Raw genomic sequence first — 14,299 nt, forward strand, 5'->3', positions numbered from 1 at the left:
AAACACCGAAGTTCAGAAAAAAATTCCAGGAGATGGCGCTAATGCATGTTAAAATGATTTCAGATAACTAAATGGTCCAGTAGGTGGCGGTAACGCACCCTGCTGTAAGATGGTTGACCTGCAGCCACTAACACTCAAAGAAGAAGGGGAAGAAGCAGCAGTAATCGGTTGGGAAGCTGCCTGCATCATCCGCCGACCGAGCCAGGAACCGACCAGCAGAACCGGAGAAAAATGGCGTTCACATTCGCGGCCTTTTGCTACATGCTCGCTTTGCTGCTAACGGCGGCGCTTATCTTCTTCGCTATCTGGCATGTAAGTACACATTTCTAGGTCGCCTGCCAAACGGTGCGGACGTAAAAGTAGGTGAAAGAATGAGAAAGACGGGCTAACAGTGAGCTAACGAAGCCTGGGAATGAATGGCACACACCCTGTCCTGTCGGCTAGGACAACAAGTTAGCAGCTTTAACACCAAAACGTGTTTTTAATAAACTATTTCCCATCATCCATATAGAGCTCAACACTACTTTTACACGTTTTATACCCCTCTTATTTTGTTTGTATCGCTTGCCAGCTCAGAGTGCAGTGTTGGCTAGTTAGCATGCTAAGCTAACGTTTGGCTGTCATGCGTTTATCGACATGTCACATCTCTGCATTGTGTAATACCGCCAGGTTTTGCAGTCACAACCCCAACGTAAGCATGGGGGGTTTGGAGAACATTAAACTAGCTGTAAATAATTAACTAGCTGTTGTGTCATTTACTAGCGCGAGGTAATCAGTGACGTGGCTTGGGATAAAAAATAAATAAATAGATAAATAAACTTTCCAGTTTGGATATCTTCAGTTTTCTGCTTCTGGCTGGTCATATTGAGGAACTTACCTGTTGTATTGTGAATAAATAACTTGAAGACAGAGAACATGCAATTTGCTTTTGAATGCAAACCAAAGACTAATTTTCTTTGATTTTCATTTATATCACTGATTAAAAAGCTTATTTGAAGTAATACCATCATACAGGGTAATCGTACTCCTTTCCGTAAAAGACCCTCTCTAAGTATTTCAAACCATGTTTCAAACAAATCAGCCTCACAAATAAGCTAAATATGAGAATTTAGCTTATCTGATTGTATCCACACTTGAAATCAGGGTTCAGTATTTTGCCCAAGGATACCTGACAAGTATTCTATCACCTGAGCCACAGCCTACCCAATACCCGAAGATGTAGTAAATTAATTTTCTATAAAATGACCTATTTCGTTTAGATTCTGCATTTTTTTTAAGATGGTGCTGCATCTTAAAGTTTTTTGTTCCTGTTTTTTAACATGTCTCTGGTTACTGCAAGCAAAAGAATAAGGGAGCAGTTTTGGTGTGAATATTATGTGTTATTGGGACATTTTACCACTTTAATGTGGAGGAATCATTTACTAACAAGCAAATGATCCTCTGTTTGATTTCGGGAGGAGATAGAAATCCCTTTGGGGCTGTGTCAGGAAGGACATCCAGCATAAAGACTCTGCCAAATCAAAAATGTGGAGCCTACCCACTGTGGTAACCCCTTGTAAAAAAGGGTGCCTAAAAGTAGCTTTTATTCTATGCTAAAGTTTGTCAAAGCTGAGGGTATAGCAGATGAGTTTGTTTGAGCTGATTATAACTTGGGGTTTAGTCTTTTCTGAAAGCCATTAACCATGAGTGACATGCATAGTCATAGTTTGGTTGGACTAGAACAGATCATTTATCATTTGCCTTTCTTTTATTGAGATGAATTAATATTTTGTCTATATAGGAGTGTAATTTTTGCAGTTACCTTGTACATGATACATTTTTAGTTTCTCCTAGATGTGTTAAATGATTAGTTGAGCTAATTTCAAACAGAGTCACGTTTGGCTAACAGAATTCTACCCTTGTTATGTTTGCGGTTACTGGCAAAAAGGATAACTTCAGTTTTCCTAAGAGGAAGTCAAAGCTTATTTTCCTGTAGTCAGAAGCTAACAGATTAGAATTTTAGTTAAATATTGTTAGGATTAGGGAAAAAAAGTTCACAATACACAGCTTCAGACCTGTTTATTAATGTAGATGGGGAAAAGTAATAGACCTGAAATTGATCCTTGTGGTACACCACAAGTAACATTTCCAGCTGGTGACCTTTTGTCACCTATTGATTAAATCTATTGCTTTTATATTCATCCACAGTATTAAAAGCCCTTTGAAAGTCAGTAAATACAGCACCAGTATACAAGGCATTATCCATATTAAATCAAATTTTATTGTGAAGGTATATGAGGGCAGTATGGGTAGTGTAACCTGGTAAAATATTATTGCACGTGCTGTCCTCTGAGTCTCTGTTTTTAACATTTTACCGTTGATCACCTTGGTCCTTCAGATAATCGCTTTCGATGAGCTGAAGACTGACTACAAGAATCCTATAGATCAATGTAACACTTTAAATCCGGTAAGTGATCTCACCTCTTCAGCTCTCACACCTTCCTTGCATGCAGATATGCTCTGATGAAAGATGTTCTCTTTATTTTAGTACAACTTTATCCACCTATCTGTCTTTTTTCTCTCATTTCTCTGCACTGTTATGCTAAATAACCTGCCTGTTATAACTTCAGTGATCTTGTCAGCTGTCAAACTCTAACAGCCTTTTTGTTTTTCCTTATCTGCTTTTTTTTTAACCACTTTTTTTTTTAACGACAAAAAGACAGTTGAAAAGGTCAAAAAGATTAAAAGAGTCAAAATTGCATTAAAGGTTTGTACCAATCTTTAAAATGCCCGCTCAGTTCCAACTCAGTCTGCAGTCTTGTCATTTTGCACGGGGGAAGTGTTTGCAAACGTCTTTTCAGTTAACTAATCTTAAGGTCAGGGTTCAGCTCGGGATTAGACAACATGCCACCTGTGCTTCACCTGTGTCCTTTTTATTTCCTCCCCCCAGCTACACGGTCGTTATAGTTTTATTTTTGGCTTTTCAATCTCTTCTTTTGTATTTCTCTCCTGTACGCCTCAAAGTTCAGCTTCAGACTGATTGCACTGACTAACAGGCATGTTTTCAGCTTTCTTGAACTACCTTTTTTGGCTGTAGAAGCAAATGGATATCTAACAGTGGGTAAGCACTATACTCTTGGACGAAGAGTCCTCATTATTGATTATGGATTAAGAATAGGTGTTAACTGAAAAGACTTGCAAATGCTCAAAACATGCATGATCTTTATTACAACCTACCCTTTGTTTGCATATAGTTACAAGTATAGAGTATTCCCAGGAAACTCGGAGAGATGGGTATCTTGTTTTCCATTTGAAATAGCAGTTCTGGCAGAGCTTGCACAAAAGTGTTAGGATGGTATAGAATCACAGCAGCTTAAACACTAGTCTTTTGATTTTGTAAACCCCCCCCCCCCTTTTTTTTAAATACTTTGCGTGTTTGATTTTTCCAAGACAGCTTGTTTTATTCTTCAATCATCGGTTTTCTTAAATGCATGTCACAACTTGTTTTTCTGCAAGGTGAATGCTACAATTTGAGTCAGCAATTAGCAGACCTAGGCCACTGTTTATGATCTCAGTGTTGGCTCTAACCCGCATCACCTGCGGTTCAGAACAGATGGCTGCAGAATCCAAACACTCTCCAGCTCAGCAATATTTAGAGCTCCTGATTGGTCAGTGATTCTTAGCTGAAAAGTGAAGGTTCCTCTACGTTTAAGCCTTGACACGCTCCACAGTCCGATTTGCAGTTTTGGCCTCTTTTTTTCTTTTTCACGTGTGGACGCTCAGCTCCGTTGGCACAATAAATGTATTTATTTTTTGTGCAGTTGTTTTGTATTTGGCAGCACAGTGCAGGATTTCAGCACATTTAAAGCCCGTCCCGTCCTTCCTGCAACTTCCTCTTTCCCACACACCCCTCACCCTTCCATCTGTGGGCTGTTGGTTGCCCCCTCCTCTCTGCCCTCTGCTCTTATTTTTAATGCATGGCTTCCATGTGGCGCCTCCATCTGCCCCCCTGAACCCCGCAACCAGCTCGAACTCTGTCAACCTGAGGCAGGCTGCTGCATCGACAATGCTAAGCGTGCTCACAGCATGGTCCTTCTCTGGTGTGTTGTCCAGTGCGCTTGTCAGGAAGTGGAATGATCTGTAGGTTCACCCTCACTGCAGAAAATGTCGATGTTGGGATGCGCAGATATTCTTCAGAGCAATTTGTCCCCCTTTAATTGTGGTCACACTTGATAATGCATGACATAACCAGGGTGGGAAATTAACCATGTTCTCTATCCATTTGCAACAGTTTATTAAAAAAATTATGCAAGCACCACATGTTTCTTCATTGACTATAAGAGGCGATTATACATATTAATTTTCTCAATGCGTAGCCACATATGGCTTCACTGTGGCACCTTTTGTAAGCATTAAACAAGTGAGGAATGGCTTAAAATCTGCATATGGATGGTTTTAATTTTTCACCCTGTTTCATGTGTTAAAATAAGGCAGTGTTTATGTGTTTTACATAATATAAGATGAAGCTGGGCCTCACTAAAGGCCTCTATAGCACATGTAAAGCACAAAATTACAGCTTAACCAGAGTTCATTTGTGATTCAGTCCTTCTCTTGTATTCTTTCAGCTACTGCAATTTTTAGACGTCTGCTTCTTTAAATAGCTCCGCTTTCTCCTTGTAAAAAGGACTCATTACCTTTGAGGATTTGTTACATCACATTGTGTTGTGCTCTGATCAGTGTGCTTCAATTTCTAAGTCTCTGCATTTATTCCACACATTGAGTGGATGGATAAACTTTGTTTAGACAGTACATTACAAAGTCAGAATTAGAACAAGAGAATTGAACTATCAGCTGTATGCGAATATTGACATAATCTCTTCTTCCTTGGCTCCTTTAGCTGGTGCTCCCAGAGTATCTTATCCACTTCTTCTTCTGCGTGATGTTCTTCTGTGCGGCCGAGTGGCTCACCCTCTGTCTCAACTTACCACTGCTGGCTTATCATGTCTGGAGGTACGTATTCGAAAACACTGATCCTGGAGTCAACACCTGGTTTTACTTAACTAAACCTTTTTAAACAAGTCACATCTGCATGTAACTCGCTGCTTTCATGTTTGCCTTTCTGCAGGTATATGAGCAGACCTGTGATGAGCTGTCCAGGACTTTACGACCCAACAACCATCATGAACGCTGACATCCTGGCGTACTGTCAAAAAGAAGGCTGGTGCAAACTGGCTTTCTACCTGCTGTCATTCTTCTACTATCTCTACGGGTATGTTTTTCACTTGTATTTTTCTGCTCTTTACTTTTCATTTGTATCTACTGAGAGAAGAATCTTTGAGACTTGGACTTCATTACGGCGGCTGTTGTTTGAAGTGCAAAAAATGTGTGGATATGAAGATATGTTGATCCTGGGGTAGTTTTGTCAGAGAGGCGGACACCACTTTACTTGTTCGTTGAAACGTAGAGGCAGTCAGTAGTGACAGGAGAACAACGCAGCATGGCTCTGTCTAAAATCTGCCTACCAGCAGCTTTTAAAAAGGCGCTCAGTCTTCCTTTGTCAAACAACAATTTGTGGATTTATGTACCAGCCTTGATGTTTATTTAGATGTTCCTCTTGCTCTCTCCAACAGGATGATCTACGTTCTGGTGAGCTCTTAAATGGTGCGATGAAGCAAAAGGACCTGCATGTACAGTAAACGACCAGACACTATGATCTTAGTGCTGGAGCACTGGACCTGCTGGAGACCACCTTTCAGCAACACAAGACGCCATTTCCAAGTGGACAAACCTGTCATTTCAGAAACATTTAGCCAGTTTTAAGAGAATCTTGGTTGCAGTGTTCCTCTCATAGCACTATAGTTACAAAGATTTTATGGAAAATACGGACAGACCTGAATGGACACATCTCTTTCTCTTCTTTTTTTTCCCTATTTTTTAATAGTGTGATTTTTTTGATGCTTGGGATTGAAAATAAAGTTGTTTTTTCATCACGGTTCCCAACTGTTGAGTGTTTACAGACTAGGTAGACATTTTCAGATGTGCATTTATCTGTGAGAATCTAAGCTGTGTGCTGAACTGCATTAGCTTTTTCTGTGAATAAGATCCCAGGCTTTAAAAGCCAATTTACACCTGCCACGTGTCTCATTACCATGACTAAAACGAACAGCGGAGTGTAAAACAGACTTTTGTTCTTGCCCGCAGATGCAGAAGGTCTTATAACGTGACACTTTGAGGGCTGAAGTGCATGTTAGCGAAACGTGTCGCACAAGGACAGTCGTAGTCTGGTTGTCGGTTATCACCTTTCAAGCTATCTGATGTATTGTTTCCATGCATCCCTGTCAAACTATTGCTGATATTTGTTTTCTTAAGTGTGGACCGCCATGTGTGTGATCTGTAGACCCGTCCTTGCAGGTATCTCTAAATAAAAGGTAGACTCAACAGTACTTTAATGTATTCACCGTTAGGAAGGAACACTATCCTCCTCTTTCCTTTCGGCATTCAAGTTTTGATCGACATCAGCTGATGTGCCATACTGTTGAATGTACCTTTGAATTTCTTTTTGTCGTTGTGCGTTTTAATTTCAACACCAAATATTCCACATTGTTAGAAGATCCAACATTTTATTTATTCATGTTTTCAATTTGACCTTTTTTCTTGTTTTTAGTAATTCTTCAGAATATCAAGCACTCCTCGCAGTATCGCTCATCTCCAGAATCAGAATCTAGACTGATGTTTTAGGCCACTGCAAAAAAATTTTCATTCATGTTAGAGTATTTATTGTCATGTCTAACATGTAAATTTATCAGGGAAAAGGATTATCATTTGTCACATTCAAATGAAGTTTTTATGTGTTAGATCACATCAAATTACATCTAGGAAATTGTTTATTTGAATCTAAATAAACTATCCTGCTCTGTTAACGTGGACTGGAGTGTTATTTCTATGCAAATGTCAGTAAAAAATCTTAAGACAGCCCTCATGTCTTTATATTTTGCCTCCAAGGAGCAAGACTTGTAATTATTCAAATGATTTTTCAGGCTTTTATTCAGACATCGGTTTCTTTTTCACTCATTTTCAGTCCATTTCTTTTCAGTCTTTTTTTGATAAGCTGGGTGGCTGTCAAGAAGCCATTCTTAAAGAGGAGCAATAGAAAAGGCTGAGGTATGCTAAATTATACAAGAACTGCACTGGAAATCCAAAATCAATCATTGTCAAAATTGATGGAATTATGAATGCAGAAAAGTACTGTGGGATTGTGATCCACCATGCAGTACCATCTGGAAAGCATCTGATTCGTAACAACTTCATTTTTAAAGACACTGCCAATGCTGTAAAAGCATGCCTGAGTAGAAAAACACACAATGGAACACTATCAGTCGTAGACTGGCCTCCCCGGAGCTCGACATTACTTAAGCACTGTGTCAGCAAACATCAAAAGATGTACCGAATGTCCCTCAAGAAGCTTGGAGAACTATTCCTGCAGATTACTTAAAATTACAAGAAAGGTTGTCTAATAGCAAATGTAGGGCACCAATAGAGGAAATGCAAACGTTATTGGCATTTCACTGCTGCAAGTGGTATGAGTCACAGAATGTAGATAGAAAAAAATAAATTGTGGGATATTTTAATACGATGAAAAATAAAACATAACTTGACTTTGCAGCATTAGATTTTGTGCTACTAGGAAGGAACCATTACAGTTCATACAAGCCTAATTTCATCATTAGATTTAGTTCACAAAGACTTACCCCATTTGAGTAATTTCTGGTTTAATGAAGAAAGTAACTTAGAAATTTTAGAAATAACTGATAAGCTCCACATTTAGAGACAGACTTGATGTCTGAAAAGCTGTTGTGCAGTTTTATTCCCCTTAAATAAAAAGACCATTGGAAAGTACACACATATATTGCCCAGCTGACATAGCACTTCTAACACACACCATTATTTTATTTGCAATATAAACGAAACAACATTTTCCATCTAATAACATAAAGCAGTATCTCCTCATCAAGTCTTTAATTAATTATAATGAGGATGATAAAAAGCAATATATTACAGTGTTCATTCTAAAGTGCATTTCTCAAGAATATAATCATACCACCACACAATCAGGAAAGCATCACTGGCAAACAAGCAAGCTTGAGGAACTCGAGACTTTTCCAGCTCTGTAGAAAGGAGCAGTAATCACCGAGACACCGAGCGCTCCGAGCGAACTTCACTTTCACTTTGGTAGGCTGTGTACTTTTCCCGAAACTCGTGAAGGAAGTTGTATTGCTACAGAAAAGTAAAAAGATGCTGGTAAATGGAAAATTAGGGATCACACAACAGAAAGACTAAAATTTTAATAAATCAGAGACTATATAACGCTGTGATGATACTTTCTTCATGAATTCAGAGGCTTTATTTATAATTTATGGTGTTTTGATTGACTGGCAGTTCACAGCAATAAGGAGGAAGGTAATTTAAAAGCAGGAATCAGAGCATGCTCAGTGTTTCTTCTTGTTAAATGATCTGATTAATCTGTTATGTATACTCACCAGGTACCTTGTTTAGCACAGCTGTTCAATTGCTCGTTAAAACAAATATTTAGTCATCCAATCACATGGCAGCAAATTAGTGTATTTGGACATGGAAGCATGTTTGAGACAACCTGCTCAAGTTCAAAATGGAGGATCGGAATCGAGAAGAAAAATGATTTAAGAGACTTTGAATGTGGCACGATTGTTAGTGCTGGTCTGAATATTTCAGAAAGTGCTGTTCTACTTTTAATTTTTTCCCCACACAGCCATCTCTGGGGTTTACAGAGAATAGCCTGAAAACAAAAACAACTCAAATAACCACATCCAAGGAATATAGAAGAACATCTCTGATAGTGTACATCAGCAGAAGACCGCACTTCTCTCAGCAGGACAGGAAGTGAAACTACAATTCACACATGCTCACACATCGAGAGGACTATAAAAATGTTGCCTGGTCTGATCAATCTCAATTTCTGCTGCAAGATTCCTGGGATAGGGTCAGAATTTGGGGTAAACAGCATGAAAGAATGGGTCTAGTCTGCCTTGTATTAGTGGTACAGGCTCCTGGTGGTGGGATAATGGTGAACGGGACGCTTTCTTGGCACAATTTGAGTCCCTTCATGCCTGAATTATTACTGACCATGTTCATCCCTTTATGACCAGTGTACCCATCTTCCAATGAGTGCTTCCAGGATGACACCATGTCACAAAGTGTCTTATAAAGGTTTCTTGAACATATCATTGAGTTCACTGTATTCAAATGGCCTCCACAGTCACAAGATGTCAATCTAATCTCCAGGAACTGTGTCAATATGGACTAAAATCTCTGAGAAGTGTTTCCAGCACCTTGTTGAATCTGTGGAACTAAGGCAGGTATGAAGGCAAAGGGGTCCATTGCAAGTACCCAATATCCAATATTAGGTACTAACAAGCTGTACCTAATAAAGTGACAGTTGGGTGTAAATTGATTATTTTACATAAGCAGCATTTTTTCTATTTTTTTTTTCATTTATAAATTAGATCCCCAAGTCTCTTCTAGCAGCAAGTTACCTGAAAATCATGAGGTTCTGGTTTTAATCACTAGTTACAGATCTTATTACAATCTGTTTAGAGTAACAGTGACATAGCAGTGAATGATTAGATTTAGAATAAGGTGAATAGCAAACTGCTTTCATATAGGTATGTAACAGTATTCACAGTTTCTCATCAGATCCACTGCTTGCTTGCGACATCTGCCAAAGCTGAGGCTTCAAAACACAAACCACAAACCAATGGTTGGAGGCTCAGTAGCTACGTCCATTTTTTTACATACAGTTCTTCCACGTTTATGCTTTTCCTTTCTCGAGCAGATTCAATTAAGCGTTTTGATGTTAGAGTTAATTTTTAACCACAATTTTGTTGTGCGTGTACAATGACAATAAATTCTATCCATCCATTCTCTTTTCGCTTATCCTTGTCATGGTTGCAGGGGGGCTGGAGCCTATCCCAGCTGTCTGTATAGCCCGCTTAGGGGGAGAGGCAGGATACACCCTGGACAGGTCACCAGTCTGTCGCAGGGCTAAAAAATTCTATTCTAATCTAATTTATTAATCGCGTCAATTTTAGACCATCAAATGTCTCTGCAAGGTACAAACCAACAAAAACATGAGTTTATAATAAACTAACAAAAGCAGCAAAATGACCCCTTAAAAACTACAGATGAAGAGGAAGAAAAGCAGCGGCTCACCCTCACTGTTTGTATTGCTCCTCCTCCTCTGTGCTGCCTGAGGATTTCGATGGCTTTGTTTGGCGTCATTGTGGAAGAGAGCTGAAGCAGCAGGCAGGCAGCGACTGCAGGGCAAACAACAGCCATGTGATGGGAGCGGTGACATTAAATTTGGTTACATGACATTTCTGATGTTGGATAGAGAATGTTCGATAGAAAATTTCAAAATAAAAGAATAATAATCTTACTTAATGCTGAGCGTCCCAGGCCCCCGTAGCAGCTGAGGAGATAGGGAAAAGGAAAATGACAAAATCCAATGAAATTGACAGCTAAAGAAAAAAAACTGTTGTGTTGTATAATGAAAGGTGTCCCGAGGAGCTGAAAATAGATGTATTTGTGGTGATATGATGCCATTTGGCACTTCAAAGTTTTATGATACCAAGGTGTCCTTTATTGGACAGGGAATACTGTGGTAGCGATGCCTCTCAGCATTAAAATTAAAACACACTCATATCATACAAGTTCAGGACAACCAGTTTCCTCCTGTTGCCTAGCGAGCAGCTTTATAAGCTCTCTGGGAGAGTTGAGAGCTTCTCAGGGGCCTTTTAGCAACAGCAGTAAAAGCTCTGCTGACTTCAGATCTCCTGGTTTTATAGAGCGACACAAAAACCTCTCTTTACTATCCGATCTGATCTGCTTTTGTAGGTATCTCTGTTTAACCCTGGTCATGCGTAAAAAAAAAAAAGCTTAATCAGAATAAAATTGCATCCTGTCAACACTTTTACTGGAAACTGAAAAACGAAATCATTTTGTTGCTATAAAACTGATTTGTGTGGGATCAAAGAACCACCCAGCAGTTCAGCTGATATCCATCCACTCATTCTGGAATTCTAAATCATTTACCGCTGTATGTAAACAACCTTCAACAACTTCAAATATGATTACTGGAGGCTTATACTTTCTACTACTACTTGAGCCCTATGTCTTTCAGGTAATTATTTAAGAGTTCTTGAACAAGAGATCTCAAGGCTTTCTGGAGAGCTCAAGGTTTTTTTGGACACTGGCTTCTTTTTCACTCGTTTTGAATCCAGTCCTTGTACCTGAACATTTTCAGAAGGATTTCTTTCATCGTATCTACAGAAAATGCCAAATATAACATAATTGCACCAACAAGGTGAGTCCAAAACAGCTATTAAACGTGACACAAGGCAATGATCCAAAATACACACCCATTGCAACAAAAGCATTCTTGGATAGAAAAGCACACAGTGGAACACCATCGGTCATGGATTGGCCTCTACAGAGCCTGGAGCTCAACATTTTTAAAGCAGGGGTGGGATCATCCTGACACAATGGAACCAAAGGCAGCCAACATCGAAAGAAGATCTTTGAATGTTGTACAAGAAGCCTGGAGAACTATTCATGAAACTACAAACAAGATATTTTCCTCAAGTTAGCTCAGGATGTGTTGAAGAATGAAGGTGGTCATGCCAAATACTGACTTTCGAGCTTGTTCAAATTGTACAAACTCTGTTTTCTTCATCTTCTGTTGTGTTTACATGTTTCACATTTCAATGCATCCCCCATTTTACTAGCAAAAGATTTAAAAAAAATCTTAAGATTTTTGCACAGTACTACGTGCTAACTCTCCTCTCTGCTTTGTCTGTACTAATTAGCAGGTAGACATCACGCACTGTGTGGAACATTAAACCGAACTCAGTTTTGACTTACTGGATCACCGTCCTCCTGTCGTTCTTGAGGCTGATCTGCAGCTCATCAAGGATCTGGCAGCACTGGTTCAGCTCAGGTGCGTCTCCATCTAGGAAAGGCATGTGGTGAACCCTGAAGCCACGCTGCTGGTAGACCTCCAGCAGTGAGGGAACCCTGTATTTGCTAAGCTCTCCTCTTGTGCAGAAAACAAACACATCCTGCACCCCCTGGTTCTGGAGCTCCTCTGTAAACAAGAACAGAAGTTTCTCTTGTAAAACTGGAAAACCCCAGGTTTTCCCCTTTTTTTCACCACTTAAGGCTAATTTCTTGACTTCTGGTGAGTTCAATTCTAGTATTTTTTTTTTAATGTGCACTAATTAGAAGGTATCTGTACAGTTAATGAGTGTATGCTGTATAAGATGACAACACTCACTCACTGACTTTGACTCAAAAAAAACCATACTCAACATACTCTAAATTGACAGACCTTTGCACAGACAGGGTTGCATTCAATACTGTTGTACATGGGCAATGACAACAAAGATTGTTAATTATTATTACAAAGTCAAGGTTTTCTACGTCTTACAGTAAAGACTATTTTTCAACATTTAAAATATATGTTGAAATCTTGCTTCTTGATTAAGTGGTTAGATTCAAACATCTGCTTGTGAATGCTAATTACATCTGGTAAAATCAGGATCAGCACCAACTTACCAATATCTCTTTGCAGACATCTGCGGATTTCTTTGTATTTGCAACCTTTAATCAACAAAAACAAACCAAAAAAAGAGCAAAAACAAAAAAAAAGTCAGAAGAAAATAAAATTCAATTCACGATACAGTAAATACAGTAAACAAATTGTTTTACCTGGTAGTGCACATATTCCAAGAAACTGCGGGCACCCTACTATGGATAGAGGCAACCTTAAAGCCAATGAAAACCAATATTAGCAGAGTGATATTTGTTTGTGTCCATGTCAGCAAGAACAAGTAGACATCCTTTTAAATTGATCAAACTTACCAGGAGATGTGCAGTGGAGTCAGCTCCTCTTCTCCAACCTCATCATCAGATGAAGAGTCAAACTCGCTTGTCCTCATTTCTTCAGCCCCCCCCAAACAGCTGAGAAGCGACACACTAAAGTTCACTTACGTTTGGCTACTGACACTTTACCGGTCCTGATAATATTCAACAATATATCATGAATTATACCATTTTGAATAATCACAACATAAATTCACATCACTGTAATGTCAGACATGCAGAGATTAATAAAAAATTTCCATTGCAATACCAAAATGTAATATATTTACTGCCATAACAAGCTTGCTGTAGTAGGTTTTTTGTTTTCAAAAAGGCTAGGCTCCCTGCTTTTAGTTGAAGAGTTTTCCAGTGTCACAATAGATTTTTTTCAGGTGGTGACTAACTGTGTTAAGCATTATCAAAACCCACAGTAAAGGTAATAAATATGTGTAATCATTTAGCAGAACTCTATGCATGATCATGTTTTTTCTGACTATTCTATTAACAAAAAATATATCTCCACGTCAAGTCAAACTGGCAATGATGATGTAAAGTAAATGATATTCAAACACAATGCAACTGCCCTGATATTAGGCCTGCCATTATTAAGGCATTAAAGAGGTTTATGTAGAAGTCAGGTTAATGTGTGGACATAATTTCCTTAGGGATTAATAAAGTGTTTTTATTCTGATATATGATTCTCTAAGCTCAGGTGACACTAAGGTGAGCAGCTGGAGGCTTCAAACCAATCCTTCGGCCTCAAGGTAAACAAAAATATCTACACACTTGATTCTCCAATATTTTAAAGGTATAAAATTTCCTATAATTATAAAGTTTGATTTATTATGAACATTATTATCAGAACTGACGGTTTATTTCACATCGAACCCAGCTAACGCTAGCTGTGCAGCTCATATCAGAACACGATAACAACAAGACCAAAATTAAATAAAACCACCATCTTACTGTCGCCCAAAATAAACAGAAAGCTCTGTAGCTTTAAGGAAATACATGTCTGTGAGTAAATATTCAGAATATCGGAGTAGTTTTCGTGATTTCTCACCAGTCACGCGATCTTCCTCGCGACTGTTTTGACAGCTCCGTGAGTCTGTCGGCAGCTGCAACAATTTAAAAACTCCATGAAGCACGCAGCCAATCAGATTCGAGCAATGACGCTTGGCCACACCCCAGGGCAAAACAAAACAGGGGCTTGTGCGTTCGATTTAACCAGAGGAGTCATCGAGGCGGGCGGAATAAACATACGACTAGAAATTACACAAAATCGGATATTCTATTCTTAGAATTAAACAGACTGGGTCTTACAGGGTTGCGTGTACAGTATACACACATATAATATTCCCATACT

The 14,299-nt window shown here is 39.0% G+C and overlaps 2 protein-coding genes across 2 annotated transcripts; one reads left to right on the forward strand and one right to left on the reverse strand.

The window, feature by feature from the left end:
- The first annotated feature begins 150 nt into the window (after positions 1 to 150).
- On the forward strand, positions 151 to 6,899 carry cnih1 (cornichon family member 1). The gene is made up of 5 exons (XM_063499416.1): positions 151 to 312; positions 2,378 to 2,446; positions 4,877 to 4,989; positions 5,105 to 5,248; positions 5,610 to 6,899. Exons 1-5 carry the CDS (start codon positions 232 to 234, stop codon positions 5,635 to 5,637), a joined length of 435 nt encoding a protein of 144 aa, XP_063355486.1. The 5' UTR covers positions 151 to 231; the 3' UTR covers positions 5,638 to 6,899.
- Positions 6,900 to 7,752: 853 nt separating this feature from the next.
- Positions 7,753 to 14,085, reverse strand: cdkn3 (cyclin dependent kinase inhibitor 3). The gene is made up of 8 exons (XM_063499215.1): positions 13,997 to 14,085; positions 12,934 to 13,032; positions 12,781 to 12,836; positions 12,628 to 12,672; positions 11,935 to 12,157; positions 10,452 to 10,483; positions 10,225 to 10,328; positions 7,753 to 8,253 (listed from the first exon to the last, which is right to left on the reverse strand). Exons 2-8 carry the CDS (start codon positions 13,008 to 13,010, stop codon positions 8,164 to 8,166), a joined length of 627 nt encoding a protein of 208 aa, XP_063355285.1. The 5' UTR covers positions 13,011 to 13,032; positions 13,997 to 14,085; the 3' UTR covers positions 7,753 to 8,163.
- Positions 14,086 to 14,299: the final 214 nt, after the last annotated feature.

This window comes from Pelmatolapia mariae, linkage group LG16_19 (genome assembly GCF_036321145.2).
Source record: "Pelmatolapia mariae isolate MD_Pm_ZW linkage group LG16_19, Pm_UMD_F_2, whole genome shotgun sequence".
Classification (NCBI taxonomy): domain Eukaryota; kingdom Metazoa; phylum Chordata; class Actinopteri; order Cichliformes; family Cichlidae; genus Pelmatolapia; species Pelmatolapia mariae.